This window comes from Somniosus microcephalus, chromosome 14 (genome assembly GCF_052327205.1).
Source record: "Somniosus microcephalus isolate GS21.2 chromosome 14, FLI_Smic_1.0, whole genome shotgun sequence".
Taxonomy (NCBI): Eukaryota; Metazoa; Chordata; class Chondrichthyes; order Squaliformes; family Somniosidae; genus Somniosus; species Somniosus microcephalus.
Genome location: NC_141000.1, coordinates 71374815 through 71395121, shown reverse-complemented (window position 1 = coordinate 71395121; position 20307 = coordinate 71374815). Strand labels below are relative to the sequence as shown.

The 20307-nt window shown below is 46.2% G+C and overlaps 1 protein-coding gene across 3 annotated transcripts in view; it reads left to right on the top strand.

Annotated features, from left to right (window-relative positions):
• LOC147107549 (uncharacterized protein CXorf38-like) overlaps positions 1 to 20307 on the top strand; it is a 44377-nt gene that overhangs the window by 1582 nt on the left and 22488 nt on the right. For 2 of the 3 annotated variants that reach the window (XM_086006647.1, XM_086006645.1), the window contains exons 2-3: positions 8918 to 9052; positions 14121 to 14243. In XM_086006647.1, coding sequence (XP_085862773.1) covers positions 8918 to 9052; positions 14121 to 14243 — 258 coding nt within the window. The remainder of the gene's footprint in view (positions 1 to 8917; positions 9053 to 14120; positions 14244 to 20307) is intronic. The other variant, XM_086006646.1, reaches the window with a different exon arrangement.

Sequence of the window (20307 nt, the reverse complement as noted above, 5' to 3'; positions counted from 1 at the left end):
TTGTGGAGAAGGAGTGGATCAGGAGTATTCAAGGGGCAGAATGTCTGTGGTTGTGCTGCTGGACCTTGTCGAGTTGAAAACAGAGGGCTGAACAGCAGTGCAGAGTTGACATGGGCCAGCAGAGATTGATTCAGGGATCCCAACAGAAATTCGTAGTGTTCTCAGTTGTTGGCAGTGCACACCAGCGGATTTGGTATATCAGCAGAGGAGTGAGGAGCATTGGGGTGAAAACCAAGGATGATCGAGGAGTTGTCGAGGATAAGTGGTGTTAGTGGTCACAGGAAGCATGCAGAAAGCAGTAAAGCAGTGATCATTCAAGGGAGCAGAATCCAAAGCAGGATGGCAACCAGCAGGAACAGATCCGAGCTAGCTCCGTGTACAGTGGGGACTGTAAAGTCTGTAAGTTGTGCAGTAAATAACTTCAGAGACTTTAGAAGTACAAACAAAACAGGTCTTTACTATTCAGAGGTCTGGGCGATTTCTGCCCTAGTTAACGTATCACAACCCTTATATACTGGTGTGGTCACTATCGGTATTACAGTATACATGAGCCAATAAATAGTGCCACCCTGAAGTAGTGCTCTTAAAGGCGAACGGTCACATTCTATAGTTCCCTTAAAGGTAAACGGTTACATACACAACACTCCTCCCTTCCTAGCTTATTACTTACAGAATCCCGTTAAACATACAATCTTCAATTTTATATAAACAGGTTGCAGATATACTCTCGATGGAGTCAACGTCATATAACAATTTACAGATATACTCTCGATGGAGTCAACGTCATATAACTTCATGTTTAACATAACATAATAACATATATATCTTCATGTCAAAACAGATCACAGATTCAGTCTCTGTGGAAAACAGTTCATAGATTCAGTCTCTGTGGTGTAGTCGGTTCACATTGCTGGAGTGACTCATTCAATAGTCCTTCCATGGGTTTAACAGTTTGAACTTCCGAACTGAATTGGCTCCGTTCGGAGGGACCACGTGTGTGATCTGGTAGAGGTAATCATGGTTCAGATGGGTCATCTTCTGTTTCGACTTTTCCTTTTCTGCTTCTTGGAGACTCTCTGGGCTCCACTGTCAGCTGCCAGCTGCATGCGCAGTTCCTCCTTCTCTTCCTCCTTTTTCCGTAGTAGAGCCACCTTCTCCCGATGTTCCGTAGACTTTCGGTGCTCCTCCATGATTTCTGTATGGTGGGAGTCGAAGTTACAAGTTGGGCAGGACAGGACATAGTAATATTCGGAGTCGTCCTGAGCTAGGCCAGCGAGAGGGTCTTCTATGTCCTCCCTACCCAGCTGGACGTCCGCCAGCTTTTGTTCCAAATCCAGACATCTTTCCTGAAGAGACTTCTTCACGTGTTCCGCTTCCTCTAACTTTTTCTGGGCTTTCAGCAAGTTGTTTACTAATGACCTCATTTGTGATTTTAATACTTCAACTTCCTTTGGAGATTGATTGATCGGACTATTCAATCCCTCTACCGGAGCAGTTGTTTCAGCGTTCTGTTGTTCAACCTTGACATGAGTCAGCGTACTTTTGGTATCTAAGGGTTGCTCTGCTGCCATCTTCTCAGTCTGTGTTGCAACCTCGGCTATTTCAATAACTTTTGAGAGCTCCAAACCCTTCTCCTCTGACGATTTAAGCTCATGTTCATGGCCCATTCTTACGGTCTCTGTGTTTCTTACAGTTCCCTTTTCTTCCACTGAAAAGATTTCCAGTTGCATCTGTTCTTCAAGTCGTTGGACCTCGGCCATTGCCGCTTCATATTTATTTTGTGTTTCCTTTAATAATTTAACGAGTTCTTGGACATCCTGTATTCCCTGTTCTGGTATGTCTTCCACCACTAATTTTTTTCCTATGGATTGAATCCCTAACGATGAGTCAGCCTTGGCCTGAAGCTCATCAAACATTTCCTGCAGACTTTGTAATTCTTGCTTATGGTCAACCTTTAGTCGTTCATGTTCTTTCACTAACACGAGCTTTTCGGAAGTTGCCAAGTTAACCCCTTCCAGGATTGTAGTCCGAGCCTGTTCATACTGTTCTTTCAACTCGTTACACTCTGCTTGCAACAAGTCGTAGAGGTGAACTGGAATACCATCCTGACTTCCTGAAGATTCCTCTTCCTTTGGATCGTTCTGTGTATATTCTAGTTCCTGAACAGCCTCAGGGAGATGTGATTGGTACTTGGCCACGATGGCTCTATGGTCGCTCTCTGCTTGAGCGAGCTGTCTCTGTTGTCTTTCCAGGGACTCCCATTCGGTGTCCCAGAACTTTTTCACCTTTTCCATCTCTTGTAGGAGACGGGCACTCAACTGTTCTAATTGTCGTTGTACTTTGACATAACGTTGAGTTCTAGCCCGGTGTTCCTCCGTAATGCATCTGTCTGTAGCTTGAACAGACTCAGAATTCTCTGTCTTTATGCACGCCATCGATTTCCCAACCTTAGTCCGTGAGTTCATGTTAATCTTGTTTTTCATACATAAGCTGGACTTATCGTCTTCCGGCTCGGAGTCTGAGCTGCTTGTCTGCACCGAGTCCTCACTCGTCATTGCTTGTCGGTAGTGCCATTCCATGTCTATTTTCTTGATCCACTCCCGTCCCAGAAGTGGTGGTCCTCCCTCAGGTAGTACGTACAGATACATTCGTGGGTGTTCTTTACCCCTATCTCTCACCTTGACTCGTATTTTTCCCAGGGGGTATACATGATGCCCCGTGTATGTCTGTAATACGAATTTTGTATTTCTTAAGGGTATGTGAGAGAATAGCCGGTGATAGTCCTTTTGGTTGATGACGGATACAGCTGATCCCGTGTCCAGCTCCATTCGTACTTGGACTCCCGCTATTTTTAGTGTGACCCAGATCAACTGTAGATCAGTTACTTTACCCACATGGTGGATTCTCAGACTATCCAGCTCCTGGCTGTTTGGGTCTGAGTCTGAATTTTGTTCGTCTGAACTCTTTTCAGCCACCTGATGCACCTTGTTGTACTTTCCTTGTGGTGGTGGCTTCCTTTGCTTGTTGGTCTTCTTTCCGGACCTGCATACCTTCGCGATGTGACCCAGTTTGCCACATTTCCTGCACTCTTGGTTCTTAAACCAGCACTGATTCTGGTCGTGCGTTGTCTTTCCACAACGGTAGCATTTGGGAGTGCTTGTTGTAATTTGGTCCACCCCGAGTGCCGCCGCCTTTAGCTGCATTTCCGCCGTCCCTTTCGCTGCGGCTTCGTGCGATGAAGCTATGAGGACAGCCCTGTCCAGTGTGAGGTCGTTTTCTTCCAGAAGTCGCTTCTGCGTTCCTTCTTTGGCCAAGCCGCATACGAACTTGTCCCGCAGCGCCTCTGTCAAATTCCCTCCAAACTGGCAGTATTTCGCTAGCTTACGCAGTTCGACTAAGTATTCCGCATTGCTTTCATCTTGCCTCTGGGTTCTGGCGTAAAATTTAAATCGTTCAGCCAGCATCAACGGTGTGGGGTTCAAGTGATCCTTCAACACTGTTACGATCTCTTCGAAGGTCTGGTCCACTGGTTTAACTGGTGCTATTAGATGTTTCAAAAGCCCGTATGTTTTTGCTCCCATCGAATTTAACAAAGTTATTGCCTTGTTGTCATCCTCAATTTCGTTGGCTACGCAATATATTTCTATGCGTTCCACATACGTGGCCCAGTCTTCTATTTCTGCATTAAAGTCATTAATATTTCCTCGCTTAGGCATCTTCTCTTTTTGAGAACAGTACAAGTATTACTTTACTTATTATTATTAATTTTCTTCTCTCTTCTTGAGAACACACCAGCCTTTCTGAAAAATCTTATTACTTTTCTGAAATTCTTAATAATCTCCAAAATGGCGGTTTCCCGCTTCTTCCTTCTTCTTCGGCGGTTTTCCTGCGAAAATGGCGGCTTTCCCGCGCTTCTCGGCTCTCCCCGCCCACGGCAATGGCGGTTTCCCGCTTCTTCCCCTGGCGGGAGGGGTACACTTTCCCCCGCGGGCGACGGCCGCTGGCTACCGGTCCCCAGCCTGTGCGTCGGCTTCAGCGCTCTCCGCTGGCTTTCAGACCCCCAGCCCGCGCGTCGGCTTCAGCGCTCTCCGCTGGTTTTCAGATCCCCAGCCCGCGCGTCGGCTTCAGCGCTCTCCGCTGGCTTTCAGATCCCCAGCCCGCGCGTCGGCTTCAGCGCTCTCCTTCCCGCGGCAGGCAACCGGCTCCGGGTACCCCCGATGACGGCGGACAGTTACAGCCTCTGAACTGGCTCTCGGCCAATTCCCAATTTCTCGGCTCTGTCTCACCCGGCCTGCTCCCGGTCTCAGCGCCTCTGGACCCGACTTTGTCTGGCTCCTTTCCCCCTCGACCGTGGTCGAGTGTACCGCCCTTATCCTCTGGTTTTACTCCTTCCTTATTTTCTTTTACTGTTCCCTTACTCACAGTCCGTGGCAGCCTTGCCTCTCTTGTCGATCGGCTCGCTCCTCACTGTGGCAGAAGGGACCGTCAGTGCCTGTTGCAGATGGAAGTTTTCAATGCCAAAATCTTCCTCTTTGCTATCGCTGCAGCCTCGAGTTTTCACCCAGCAGAACGACGAGGGCGGGTGCCTCACTTCGACGCTCCTTAGTTGCTTAGGAACTACTGTTGCCGCAGGGTACGATCGGCCTCGTCGCCATTGTAAAGTCTGTAAGTTGTGCAGTAAATAACTTCAGAGACTTTAGAAGTACAAACAAAACAGGTCTTTACTATTCAGAGGTCTGGGCGATTTCTGCCCTAGTTAACGTATCACAACCCTTATATACTGGTGTGGTCACTATCGGTATTACAGTATACATGAGCCAATAAATAGTGCCACCCTGAAGTAGTGCTCTTAAAGGCGAACGGTCACATTCTATAGTTCCCTTAAAGGTAAACGGTTACATACACAACAGGGACAAAAAGCAGAGGAGCAGGAAACTGACATTGCAGAAGCAGACCAGACACTAGAATAGGGGCAGTCTAGCAGAGAATACAGCCTCAGTAGAAAGTGGCAGTGAAGATGGAGGTCACAGTAAAGCCCAGAAGCCAGTGGAGAATTGGACTTCAGTTCAGGAGAAGGTAGATTTCATTCAGAGTAAAGCTGAAAAGCCAGCAGTGCACTGAAGTACAGCCCTAAACCTCAGCAGGCAACAGCTCTGGTGGGAGTTTCGCACTGGGCTGAGGCTTACACGTTGTCCAGAAGGACAGCACAATCCTGATGGCAGAGGAGTTCAGGAAATCAAAGGAAAGTTTATAATTGTAGAGGTTTATGAATAAAGAGAATGGTGGTGAAAATCAAGTTTAGATATATGAAATGTATATTTATATAACAGCAGACCTCCCATATGATATTGCTCATGGTGAGTCACTAATTTAAAACAATGTGTTGTAGAACATAACAACAGAACCACCAAATAAATCACACTCTGGTTTTATTCTATAGTATTCTGGAGTTTTTTGGCTGGGATTTTGAGGGTTGCTTCTGCAATAGTCAAATATTCTGTGAAACCTGTAAATGAATGGTCTCGATTTTCTATACTAGACAATCCACTGGCGTTGCACATGGAGTCAAGACTAAATGTAATCTTTAGGGTGAAGCAAGGTTAGAGGGTGAAGGGTTATTGGACCAGGTATACAGATGTAATTCAGTCCCCATTCTTTCCCAGCTTCTTTCCCAGGGCTGTCATCCTACTGAACTCCACAAATAAACTCTAAAGCCTGCACATCTGCCAATGCACTTTATTATGGTTATGTTTATGTTAATATATTACAAGCCAAATGTATGTTGAATGTTTAAATGTCTTAATCCAAATGTACACTCTTGGGAGCCGCAAGCCTACATTTCGTTGTACTGCACTTGTGCACTAACAATGACAATAAAAGTTGATTTGATTTGATTTGATTTTAAAATTATACATTCTGTCTTTGGAATTTATAATTAATATAAAAATAATGTCCACCATTATCATGGAAACTTTCTGTTTAAGCTTGCCATCCTGTACTTAAAGCTTTCTACCAGTTGTGGTGCTAAAGCACCAACCCTCACAGGAGGATGAAATTACAGTGTGACAAGTTTACATTGGCAGTTTCCACGATCGTGGGCATTGGAATTTATAATGGAATTATAAAAATAAGAATTTTGCTATTGAAGATCAGGGGGAGGTGGCTGGGCATTCTCTTGGAGATGGTTGTTATTTATGTGGTTCGAATGCCATGTCTACTTGTCAGCCCGAGTCTGGATGTTGTCCAAGTCCTGCGTTAGGCTTGCATCAGCTGCTTCGTTACCAGAGAAGTTGTGAATGGAGCTGAACACTGAAATCGTCATCAAACAGACCAACTCTTGCCTTTATGATGGAGGAAGGATTATTGAAGCACTTGAAGGTGATGGGGTCAAGGACGCTGTCCTGAGGAAACACAGCAGAGATGTCCTGAGACTGCAGATATTGATTTACATCATTGATGACCATCTTCCTGTGTGTTAAGTGTGACTTCACCCACTGGAGAGTTTTTTTTAATTTCCCCCATTGACCTCAATTTTACAAGGGTTCCTTGGTGCCATTCTTGACATAATGCTGCCTTAATTTTATTGGTGGTCCTGTAAGCCTTTAATCTCCTGTGTCCCACATGCTTATTTCTGTGCTGCTTGAAACTCAAAAGTAAACGCCAACTGCTTTACTCCAAGTTGTCAGAAATTTGTGCTAAGTTTTGTATATTAGTAAGTGCTCTTTTCTTGATGCCTGGCAATCCTTGACCTGACCCAACCTTACAATGATTTCCAACTCAACTCTTTAATTCTCCACCCTGCATTCGATGGCTGCCTGATTCTCTTACAACCTGATCTGACCTTTTCACCTGCCTTGAAAGTCTGATGAATCCCGGACCCAACCCTTGAATGGCTGCGAAATCCCTGACGTGACCTGATACTTCAGTGCCTGAGAGAATCCTGAACCTAACCAGACCCTTTTAATGACCACTGGGCACAATCCTTGCAATGCTGCTGAATCTCTGACCCAACCCAACCTTCTGGTGGCAGCCAAATCCCTAACCTGACCAACAACAACAACTTGCATTTATATAGCATCTTTAATGTAGTAAAATGTCCCAAGCGGCTTCACAGGAGCATTATCAAACAAAATTTGACACGAGCCACACAAGGAGATATTAGGGCAGATAACCAAAAGCTTGGTCGAAGAGGTAGATTTTAAGGAATGTCTTAAAGGAGGACAGGATTAGGGAGGGAATTCCAGCGCTTAAGGCCTCAGCAGCTGAAGACACGGCCGCCAATGGTGGACCCGATCCTTAAGTTGCTGCTGACCTGAGCCAAATCTGTCCTGCTGGTGGCAGCCCCATTCTCTTTCTTTTGTTCTGCTGCTACTGTTCACCCTTTGTTCCCCTTACTGTCCTTTTCATAGCTGCCAGTGAAAGCCCCAAAACCCTGCATTTTAATGGAGACTTCCCTGTTCTTTTATCTATTTTTGTTCTGTTGTAATCCTTTTATTAATCTTGGTGCCCTTTTAATGGTTGTCGGTAAAATCACAGACCTCATCTGACCTTACTCCACCTTTTTGGAGGCTTCCCCAGCTCGCTCTTTTTTGTTCTGCTATAATGCATTTGTCCCTCTTGCTGCTTTATTTGTTGCTGCTAGTGGAATCCTTGACCTGACCCGACCCAATCCTGCCTTCAGTGGAGGCTTCCCCTGTTCTTTTTTCTTCTGCTGTAATCCATTTGTTCCCCCGCTGCTCTTTTCAGCTATCTCTATCATATTATTAACAGTTTCTGTCATGCACGGTTTCAAAGCGAGTTGATGTCATATTCTAAAGAAGCAATGCGATTACACATGAACTGTCTGTGTGGTATTGACTCCCTATGTGCAATGCCACAGGGCATCAGCTAGTAATGTTAAAAGTTTTGCATTATAGCATGCAATACCTGTATACATTAACCTTACTTCATGTGTCACAATTTTTCACTCACAATATATATGTCAACATTTATAATGGATCAATTGTTTGCCATCATATTTTGTTGATTTGCTGCTGTTTTATTTGAAGCCAAAGAGTGAACTACTAAGACTGCTTTTTTGGAGAGAAAGTCCACCTATTTTCTTAGTAACTGAGATTTCTAATGTCCAAAATAAGGCTTAAAACAATAACAAATTAAAACACTTACATATTTCACAATAACACAATTCAATTTCACCTGAGCTCCAACCCTCCTCTTGCGCCATTCATTATAGATAGAGTAACAGCTTTTTGCATCATCAACTTGAAGTGCTGCCACTGAAAAGTAGAATACATATACATTGATTCACCTTTTTTCATCTGTTACTCCACCTGCCGTTACTGACACTTTATACAGAATCTGTTAATATTTGTACATTTCCCTCTTGCTATCCATGGCATTATTTTGTGGTTGAGAGGGGTACAGATGACCTACAATCTGGGATTTTGGTGCAGGGCTAATGATTTAAAGACTAACAATAAATTGTTGTTTATTTACTTTGATCACATTGACATAAATGTATTCTTTTATTCCCATTAGTTATTTCTTGTGCTCCTCAGCATTTGTCTGAAAAATAACTAATGGGGTGGCTTCACTTTTGCTAAGAATTAATGGGCAAGGTTAACCACCATTTTGACTTTTGTGTCATTTGTAGCAACCTGAATCATCAAAACCTAGAGAAATTTTATTTTCAGTTCAGAATATTAAGTGACCAAATGTAAGTTTAACAGTGGCAGCTTGAATTTTTACAGGTGAATATGCATTAAAATAACCTGAAGTTGAATTGCAGAATGCCCCAACACTTTCAGATATTTCTTGATATTATAATTGATGTTCCTGATAAAGATACATTGCCTTTTTCTCCTGCTGGCTTATCCAGTGTCTATGCACAAAATTTAAGAGCCTAATTTGTTTTTAGTTTCAGAGGGCCTGTTCTTTGTGTGAAGAATGGAAAAGGGAAATTCTGAAGCACCATACAAATCAAAACAGCACGATATACTGGGGCAACTGCTCTCCTCTGCTGTGGCCTAAACATGCCTGGGAGGTGGCGAAAGTATGTTTTACTTAAAGTTTTATATACAGAAAATGTGGTAAACAATTATAATTATCATTAAATATTCTGATTGCAGTAATTTAGTATGTGCAACCTGAGCCTTCACTGCAGATGCTGAGCACACAATGAAATAAGAACCAGAATGAGAAAAGTGCAGCTTGTTTGTGTGACATTTATGAGCCAATCCAACTTTTTATTTAGTTGAAGATCTCAAATGAAAATTTTTATGCTGCTTCTTGCAGTGATATCACCATCCTATAGAAGCAGTTTGCATGATATCACCATCCTATAGATTGCAATGACTAGTTTAAAATTACATGCATTAGTAGTTATGGCTTTTGTGGAATGGAGATCTCTTCGCCCAGCATCCATAGGGGCAGAAAGCCCGCTCTAACTCTGGGATTGAATGCTTGCATAGCTCTATCCCAGGGATAGAGTGGTTTCTCTGCTACTGTGGATGCTGGGTAAAGAACTCCCCATTCGACAAAAGCCGTTTCTTTCACAAAACGCACTACCGCCTATCGCTAACCTGCATGCACTGACCTCACCAGCCTCCTAAATCAAGGAAAATGCATGCAAACAGCGAGGGGGGCCATCCTTTCCTGCCCCAGTGCTGCGTCCATGCACTCTTTCAGTGGCTGCTGGTAGCTCCTCTCTCCCCGGCCCTGCCATTGTCTTCTTTCCCTCAGCTTCTGATGGCGGAACTGCTTCTTTGAGGAGCTTTGGCATTGGGGAGGGAAGGTGGATGGCTGTCCCAGGTCTCTATGTCTCTTCGCTGCTCCATAGAGTGATAGCTAGGACTCACAGACCATATCCATTAGTCAGTCTTCCTGCAGACTCACTGCTCAACCAGAAAACTGCAGTTTCATTCCTACACAATGTTACCTGTTGTATTTTCCCTCCCAAATGTTCTCAATCTGTTCTAAGACTTGCCTTTGAAAGCTTCAATATACCGACACAACCTGCCATCACATTTCCCTCTTTTTCTGTCCTGTGACTGCCCTAATGCTGGTAATGTAAGAGAATTTGAATCTGACAACCAAATACGGTTTTTAACTTAATCCTTTTATTGTATTCGATCAAGTCTTTAACATACGCAATGTCTCTAAGCAGTAGACATAGAGAAATAAACAATATTACCTCATTTCCCATCTGGGTAGAGATGTAACCTTTGTTGATCCTTTCGTTCCTGTCTCTCTATTAATTGTGAAGATCAAGATCTTTATAGACCTCTAGTTACGCATACTGTCCTAAATGATTCTGTATCCTGTTAACAGATATTGTGAACAAGAACCCCAGAAATCAAAGAGTTTGTACAAAACTTCCAGATGCCAACATGTTTACCATCTAGGCATGTAACTAATCATCTTACAAAGCATTGACAAAAAGAAGTCAACAGGCACAAATCACACATCCTACACTTGCAGCAGCACAGTCGGCTAAATTGTACCGACACATTAAACCCTAAAGCGTCCTGGGAATGAACAACTGCAACAATTTCATTATTTCTAGCTACAGTACAAATCCACTCCCACAATGTCCAACTGGTTTGCGACCGCAGGCAGTGCATCATGCAGGTCTGTTCCCAGTTTTCTGGCAGCAGTCATGATGCATTTATCCTGCGACTGTCCTCTGTGCCACCTTTGTTCCAACTAGGTAGTCAGGTTTCCGGATGGCTACTGGGTGACTTGGTTCATGACTCCTGCCAGGAACCTAGGCACAGGCGCAGAGCGGGCCTACAACGAGAGCCACACTGCTACTAGAAACATCATCAAGCAGACAGTCTGTGTATTCACACGATGCTTCCACTGCCTGGACCGTTCTGGAGGACCCTTGCAGTATAGCCCTGACTGTGTGTCCTAATTTGTTGTCGTCTGCTGCATGCTCCACAACTTTGTCATCTTAAGAAGGAGGAGGAACAGCAGGAGCAGTCTGGAGTGACGGTGCATCTTCCTGAAGGCCAGCCTGCTCTTCCTCCATTGGCAGAGAGGTGTGCATATTTGTAGCCCCTGAAATGTAAAAGGGACAAGGGTTAGCTTTTAGTGTGGCAGCAGAACAGAGGAAGTAGTTGTTGGTGAAAGCAGCTGTAGTTTGTCATACACAGTGTCTATGGTGAGATGGAAGTAGGAAGGGAAAAAGTGGATATGTTATGAAGAAACCCTGCGCGATGTCTCTTCCAGTGTTGCCAGTTGCCATGGCCATAAATCTGCCTTTACATGTTATCTCTTGCAAGAAGAAAGGGAGTGTTATCTCTTGCAAGAAGGAAGGGAGTGTGTTAGAGGCAGTCTTGTGAGGTATTTAGAGAATGTGCCTGTCATGGTTGAATAGTTAGTATGCAGTGTGTGAGAAATGTGTGAGGAAGTGCGAATTGCAATAATGATGAGTGTGAGTATGAGGAGAGGAAGGTGGAGTGAAGTGTGATGCAGTGATTGCAGGAGAGTGAAAGGAAGAGTAGAGAGTAAGAGAGAAATATTCTTACCGTGACAACTCTGGTGAGGTTATTGAACTTTTTGCGGCATTAACATAAGAACATAAGAAATAGGAGCAGGAGTAGGCCATTTGGCCCCTCGAGCCTGCTCCGTCATTTAATAAGATCATGGCTGATCTTCTACCTCAACTCCACTTTCCTGCACTATCCCCATATTCCTTGAGTCCCTTAATATCCAAAAATCTATCGATCTCTGACTTGAATATACTCAACGACTGAGCCTCCACAGCTCTCTGGGGTAGAGAATTCCAAAGATTCACCACCCTCTGAGTGAAGAAATTTCTCCTCATCTCAGTCCGAAATGGCCGACCCCTTATTCTGAGACTGTGACCCCTGGTTCTAGACTCCCCAGCCAGGGGAAACATCCTCCCTGTATCTACTCTGTTAAGCCCTGTAAGAATTCTGTATGTTTCAATGAGATCACCTCTCATTCTTCTAAACTCTCGAGAATATAGGCCTAGTCTACTCAATCTGTCCTCATAGGACAATCCCACCATCCCAGGAACCAGTCTGGTGAACCTTCATTGCCTCCCTCTATGGCAAGTATATCCTTCCTTAGGTAAGGAGACCAAAACTGTACACACTACTCCAGGTGTGGTCTCACCAGGGCCGTAAATAATTGCAGTAAGACATCTTTACTATTATACTCCACCTCTTACTCTTACATTGCAGCCATGTCTGGGAGCTAGGCTTTTGCATTGACTTATTCTGCAACCTCTTCCCACCGGCAGCAGCACTGTTGTCTGGGGGGGGCTTTTTATCCCCTGGTGGGAACAGTATCTCCCTCCTCTCATCTATTGCCTGCACAGGGTCTCCAAGGCAGCATCGGAAAACTATGGTGCCCTCTCAGTACTTGTTGCAGCCATTTCTGTGCTCAGAAGTGTTTCCCTGTTATCTGCAGCTAGAGTGCATCTCCCTTTTTAAGAAATGCTGGCTGCTTTTAAATGTCATTAGAGTTGCCCTATTTCCGCTTCCCCCCCCGCCCCCCAAACAGGCATGCAGCCACTGACTAGCGTGGGTAGCTCTGGCTGAACGCTTGATTCGTTATAATGAAACTACGACACAAATATTACTTGCTGCTTGGGGCAACTGCAGTGCACGCCCTGCCACCTGTGCGCCTGTTTTCTGGCGCGATTGAAATTCTAGACCAGTTCGCATCAAGCTTTCCCATGTCATGAACCACATGGGAAAAATGCAAGTTCTGTCACCTGTGCCCAAGCAGTGTGCTTAAACCCCAAACTCGGATATTTTAATCTTGGATTTTTAAAATCTGGGTGTAGAAATGCCCTCTGTTCTCAGAGTTAAACAAGATATATATGTTTTAGCTACCTATGTTTTTCTAAAAGTGTTTCTGTAATCTTGTGTCAGAGTAGGAAGACCATTTTGATAAGATTGCATCTCCTAACATCAGAGGTAATATGCGCCTAATTCTTGCTCCCCTTTGTGATCCACTTGTGGCACCACATTAACAACCAGTCATCAAGAATGGAAGCAAGGTGGGGTGGAGTAACTGATTTCAATTTCAACTAAAATATTTAATCTCTCATTTCTAGTTATTTTTTCTGTTCAGGTTTTGCAGATGAATATTTTTAAAATAACGTTGCTTTTCTTTAACTTATGAAATTGTTATTAAGCATGTTTCTAAACTTTATCGCACACACACACTCACACTCTTCATTTAGAATAGGAAAAGCTCACTCCTAATTAGTAGTCAAGGTTCCCATAAATTCATGTAATTGATCCCAGAGGGAGTGATTCATACCTCACCCAGCCCACCATTATCCCAAAGAAATACTGTCTCTTTGGTATCAAAAGGTAGAAAACGATTATTGTAGCAATTGTGGAGGAAAAGTGACTAACATATTGAGAGGGGCAATTTAATTATTCCACGATGACAAGTGTTGAACTTTTCAACTCTGCATAACTGTCAACTTGATTTAAACTGATTTTTATTAATGCAGAAAATCCCAAGCACTTAATACAGCTCAATGCATCATCCCAATTAAAGTTTTCAGTGCCAAATATTGTCTGTCCATTATGTAATTTTACTTAGAGGATGACAACGTGGCACTACTCATAATATAAAATCTTTAATTTGAATTTCTATTAGTTGCAAATTTATAAGCTTTTACCCACACATATGTCTGTAAATATGCATCCACTGACTACACCTCATCTGCTATAAATCTACTTTCCCTACAAAGTCCGTAGTATGATTAGCACTGCTGCTTCAAGAAAAAAGTTAGTGTAGGCAAACTGGCCTTTTTTGTTCATGGAAAATGCATCCCTCAGGAAACCAGTCTCCATTATATTGTGGAGTTAAAATTGCCTTCGTGAGAATTATGTTTTCCTTTACCAAAAAGGGTTACCTCGCCAGTGCTAGTGCACATGTCTCCTTTTTATAGAGAAGCAATAGTATAAATTATTCAATTCAGAATTTAACTTGTAACCATTAAGACTACTGTATGGACATATCCCTGAATTATTAATGTAATATTTTGTATTTAAATTGAAAAATAGAAATTTGGCGCTTTTTTTTTGGTTGTGGTTAAATCCCATACAACATTTTGTTTTCCATAGGTTTACATGCCTCGTGGACAGGCCAACAATCGGGGGCCAGAAAAATGTGATGCGGCAGCTCTTTTGAATCTTATTAATTTCTGTGATCAGTTTGACTTTGTTGAACGGCAAAAAGTAATTGAGGTAATTAAGGGTACACTTTGAAATACTATTGGAAAGATTATTATTTTGTTTCATTTGTGATATACCTATCAATTCAGTTCATGAAAAGCGACGAGTTAAGTTAGTAACTATAGGTTTTTATTGGCTAAATAACAGAGCCCACCCTCGTGGGTGATCGGATCCAACAAGGAGGAATACCAGCCAGTCGACCACCTTTATACCTGGGCAAGCAGGCGGAGCCATGGGCGGAGTCAGCTGTGGTCAGCCCAGGTATAACAGCGTGGCAAGAGGTAACCTTGTGTAGTGATACAACAGTGTAAACAGTGATAACCATAGTGTAACAATATAAACAGTGATAACCATAGTGTAACGATAGTGAACGATAAAAGTGGTTTACCACATTCACCCCTTGTTTAAATTTGAGTCCGGCGGGGTGAAGTGTACTACCAGTTCGGGTATGTCAGTCTATCCGGAGGCCTTGTAAGCCTTTCTGATCGGCGCAGCAGCGGTGGCGGAGGTGTAGTATTCGAAGTTAAGGCTGGTGTCTGCGTGGTCGGCGAAGGCTCATGGGGTTCCGGCATGCCGTCTACCAGGGCTGGATTTGGGGGAGTGGTGGGGGGTAACGGTGGTGTCTCGGGGGTGCCCGAGGGTGCGAGGTCTCGTAAGGAGACTGTGTCCTCCCGCCCGTCTGGGTATGCCACATAGGCGTACTGGGGGTTGGCGTGCAGGAGGTCCACCCTCTCGACCAGGGGGTCCGTTTTATGGGCCCTCACGTGCTTCCGCAGCAAGACGGGCCCCGGAGAAGTCAGCCATGTTGGTAGCGAGGTTCCCGTAGTCGACTTCCTGGGGAAAACAAACATTCGTTCATGGGGGGTGGCGTTAATGGCAGTGCAAAGCAGTGACCAGATGGAATGCAGCGCTGCCGGGAGGACTTCCTGCCAGCGAGAGGTTGGGAGGCCCTTAGACTTTAAGGCTAAGAGAACGGCCTTCCAGACAGTCGCGTTCTCTCTTTCCACCTGGCCGTTCCCTCGGGGGTTGTAGCTGGTGGTCCTGCTTGCAGCAATGCCTCTCGCTAGTAGGAACTGGCGAAGTTCCTCGCTCATGAAGGATGAGCCCCGGTCGCTATGTATATAGTTCGGGAACCCGAACAAGGCGAAGAGGTCGTTCGGGCATTTGATGACCGTGGTACTGGTCATGTCTGGGCAGGGGAAGGCAAAGGGGAAACGGGAGTACTCGTCAATAATGTTGAGGAAGTACACATTACGGTCAGAGGACGGGAGGGGCCCCTTAAAATCGATGCTCAAGCGCTCGAAGGGGCGGGTGGCCTTGATCAGGCTTGCTCTGTCCGGCCTATAGAAATGCGGTTTGCATTCGGCACAGGTTTGGCAGTTCCTGGTCATGGTCCTGACCTCCTCGATGGAGTAGGGCAGGTTGCGGGCCTTAATGAAGTGGTAAAGTCTGGTGACCCCGGGGTGGCAGAGGTCGTTGTGGAGGGTCTGCAGTCTATCAATTTGCGCGTTGGCGCATGTACTTCGTGATAGAGCATCTGGGGGTTCGTTCAGTTTACCAGGCCGGTACAAGATATCGTAATCGTAGGTGGAGAGCTCAATTCTCCACCTCAAGATCTTGTCGTTCTTGATTTTGCCCCTCAGCTTGTTATTAAACATAAAAGCGACCGAACGCTGGTCGGTGAGGAGGGTAAATCGTTTGCCTGCCAGGTAATGCCTCCAGCGTCATACTGCCTCCATGATCGCCTGGGCCTCCTTCTCGACAGAAGAGTGTCGGATCTCAGGGCCCTGGAGGGTCCTTGAGAAGAAGGCTACAGGTCTCCCCGCCTGGTTAAGGGTTGCAGCTAGGGCGAAGTCGGATGCATCGCTCTCCACTTGGAAAGGGATAGACTCATCCACCGCATGCATTGTGGCCTTAGCAATGTCTCCCTTTATGAGGGAGAAGGCTGCGCATGCTTCTGCTGTCAGGGGGAAGGAGGTGGACTTCATGAGGGGTCTGGCTTTGTCTGCATAATTGGGCACCCATTGGGCATAGTAAGCGAAGAGCCCCAGGGTTCTCTTCAGCGCCTTTGGACAGTGGGGGAGGGGAAGCTCCATGAGGGGGCGCATTCTTTCGGGGTCGGGGCCGATGACTCCGTTCTCTACTACGCAGCCGAGGATGGCAAGGCGCGAGGTGTTAAACACACATTTCTCCTTATTGTAGGTGAGGTTGAGCCGTTGGGCCGTACGGAGGAATTTCTCCAGATTAACATCATGGTCCTGTCGGTCGCGGCCGCAGATGGTGACGTTTTCTAGATAAGGGAACGTGGCATGCAGCCCGTTCTGGTCAACCATCCGGTCCATCTCCCTTTGGAAGACCGAAACCCCGTTGGTGACGCCGAAGGGAACCCTAAGGAAGTGGTAGAGGCGGCCATTCGCCTCGAAGGCGGTATACTGGCGGTCCTCAGGGCGGATAGGGAGTTGGTGATAGGCCGACTTAAGGTCGATGGTAGAGAATACCCGGTACTGTGCAATCTGATTGACCATATCAGATATGCGGGGAAGGGGGTATGCGTCCAGCTGGGTGTACCGGTTTATGGTTTGGCTGTAGTCGATGACCAGGCGGTGTTTATCGCCAGTCTTAACGACTACGACCTGGGCACGCCAGGGGCTGTTGCTTCCCTCGATGATGCCCTCCTTCAGGAGTCGCTGCACCTCGGAGCTAATAAAAGCTCTGTCCCCGGCGCTGTACCGCCTGCTCTTGGTAGCGACGGGTTTACAGTCGCGGGTGAGGTTAGCGAACAGGGAGGGGGACGGGACTTTGAGGGTGGAGAGGCCGCAGGTGGTACGCGGTGGGCGGTTTAGGAATTGCTGGTTGTAGACTGTGAGGGGGGGGGAGGGATCCACCGTATGCCAAGGTGACACTTTGGAGGTGGCATTGGAAATCCAGCCCTAGTAGGACGGCAGCGCAGAGCTGGGGCAGGACGAGAAGTTTAACATTTTTATACTCCGTGCCCCTAACTGACAGGGTCACAACACAGTAGCCGCTGATGTCTGTTGAATGGGACCTCGACGCCATCGAGATCCGATTGCGCGTTGGCCGGACAGTGAGGGAGTAGCGGCTCACCGTGTCTGGATGGATGAAACTCTCCGTGCTTCCGCTGTCGAACAGGCAGGTCGTGGCGTGGCCGTTTACTTTGATGTCCATCATGGACTTGGACAGGTGATGCGGGCGAGCTTGGTCAAGTGTGACGGAGGCTAGTGTATGGCTGAGCAAGCTGCAGTAGTCTGCGGGTGAGGCGGTGGTCGGGTCTGGAGACAAGGTGGCGGTCGAGTGTGGTGAACAAAATGGCGGCGCCCACGACGTTGAACAAAATGGCGGAGAAGATGGCCGCCCCCACAACTCACGAGGCACTGCCGGCGTCGGTGGCCTTGATCAAAGATGGCCACCCCCACGACTCACGAGGTGATGCTGGCATCTGTGGCCTTGATGAAAGATGGCCGCCCCCACAACTCGCATGAGGCACTGCTGGCGTCTGTGGCTTTCCCCCTGCAGGCCTTCGCGAAGTGGCCTTTCTTGTGGCAGTCGGAGCAGGCCGCGTTTCTTGCAGGGCAGCACGCCCTCGGGTGTTTCGCCTGGCCACAGAAGAAGCAGCCGGCGGCCCAATCGCGGGGCTCCGATGTCGCAGCCGGTACCGGGGGTGGCGGTCCCGATCGGTTCCGGGACACCGACGCTGTGGTAGGCCCCAGGGGCGGCGGTGCGAGGGGTATTGCGGCCGGAGTCTGGCCCGAGTCCCAGGGTCGTGCAGCACAGTACCTGGAGTACGCCTCGAGGTCCCGATGGGCCACTTCCAAGGAGCGAGCGAGGATAGCAGCTGTTTTCAGGTCGAGGTCCTTTGATTCCAGCAGTCTTTGCCGTGAGTAGTCTGACCGAAGGCCTTTCACGAAGGCATCGCGGATATTTCCATCGGTATGTTCTGCAGCTGTTACGGCTTTAAAGTCACAGTCCCTGCCGAGTATTTGTAGCGCCCGTAAGAAATCATCAACCGACTCTCCTGGCTGTTGGGAGCGGGATCTTAGGAGATGCCTGGCGTACATTGAGTTTACAGGGCTCCGGTACTGCTCTTTTAGCAGGTTGAGGGCGTCCTCGTATGTAGCAATGTCCCGGATGAGTGCAAATACTTTAGGGCTCACCTGGGCGGTCAGAACTCTTAGTTTGGATATCGGAGGCACGCCGGATTCTCCCAGGTAGGCTTCGAAGCAGCTCAGCCAGTGTTCGAAGTCGAGGGCTGAATTCGCAGCCCGTGGGTTTAGATCCAGGTACGGCGGTCGGAGGGCTCGCAGCCAGGCCGGCTGCTGGGGCTGTTGTAGCTGGCCGTTTGGCTGGGGCTGTTCGTTTGGCTGGTCGTTTGGCTGCTCCGGTACAGACATTTCAAAATTTAGCCAATAAAATTGATACACCTATCAATTCAGTTCATGAAAAGCAACGAGTTAAGTTAGTAACTATAGGTTTTTATTGGCTAAATAACAGAGCCCACCCTCGTGGGTGATCGGATCCAACAAGGAGGAATACCAGCCAGTTGACCACCTTTATACCTGTAAGAAATCACACAACACCAGGTTATAGTCCAACAGCTTTATTTGAAATCTCAAGCTTTCGGAGCGCTGCTCCTTCTTCAGGTGAAGTGGAGAAATGCATAAAGACACAGCTTATATAGTCAGAGAATCATGTCAGATGTTTACAGGTAACCTTTCCAACTGCCATTTATCGCACCTCGCTGTGTCTTTATGCATTTCTCCACTTCACCTGAAGAAGGAGCAGCGCTCCGAAAGCTTGTGATTTCAAATAAAGCTGTTGGACTATAACCTGGTGTTGTGTGATTTCTTACATTTGTCCACCCCAGTCCAACTCCGGCATCTCCACACCATGACCTTTATACCTGGGCAAGCAGGCGGAGCCATGGGCGGAGTCAGCTGTGGTCAGCCCAGGTATAACAGCGTGGCAAGAGGTAACCTTGTGTAGTGATACAACAGTGTAAACAGTGATAACCATAGTGTAACGATATAAACAGTGATAACCATAGTGTAACGATAAAAGTGGTTTACCACAATTTGCCTGTATCCTATCCCGCACAAAGTCCCGCTTGCCTATTGTTCCTGTCCTGACTGACCTACATTGTCTCTCAGTCCCCCAATGCTCCAATCTTAAGTTCTCAGCTTTGTGTTTAAATCCTTTCATGACTTTTCCTATTCCAACTCTGCAACCTTCTCAAGCCCTACAACCCTCCCCACCCCAGAACTTTCAGTTCCTCTGAATCTGGCCTCTTGTGCATCACCACCCCCCCCTCCTTTTACCCCTCCATTGACAGCTGTGTTTTCAGCCTCTAGGCCCCACACTGGAATTCCCTCCGTAAACCTGTTTCCCTCTCTACCTCCCATTCCTCCTTAAATCTTACCTCTTTGACCAAGCTTTTGATCACCTATCTTAATTGATTCGATGTCTATTTTATGTCTGATGTTTTTCTATGTTAAAGGTGCTACATAAAAGCAAGTTGTTGATTTGAATCACTTGCAATGAGAAGGTGTTTGCTGACAAGTGGAAGGTTCTTGCCATAGGGCTGAATTTTCATATTTGCAATTTTCTGGTTTTTATTGCTGTACATCAGTTTTATGATGAGCAGATTATACAGCAGTGTAATCTGTAACATGCAGCTCAGAGTGCCTGTAGACATCCTGGTGATTGCCCTGTCAATACAGTGTCTCTGTTATGGGGGAGGAGTGTTAATGCATCTGAATGTTGTTGGCATTAGGCCAGAAATGGGGACCAGATTTTGGAGAATTTTGCCTGGTTCTGTCTCAGTATTTATTTTGTGTCAGAAAATGTATCAATATTAGTTACATCAAAAGGTGATCCAATTTTTATGTCTGCCAAAGTTTAGGATTATTTTGAAACCTTAGCTATATGAGCAATTTATTCTTGGGAAACATTAAGAGAGAGGTTGGGGAAATCACACTTTAGAAGGTGTATCGAGGCTAAAGCCCAGCATCAAAATCAGTGCTGGGATTTGGTTCCCACCTCAATGTCCCCCCGTTCCACC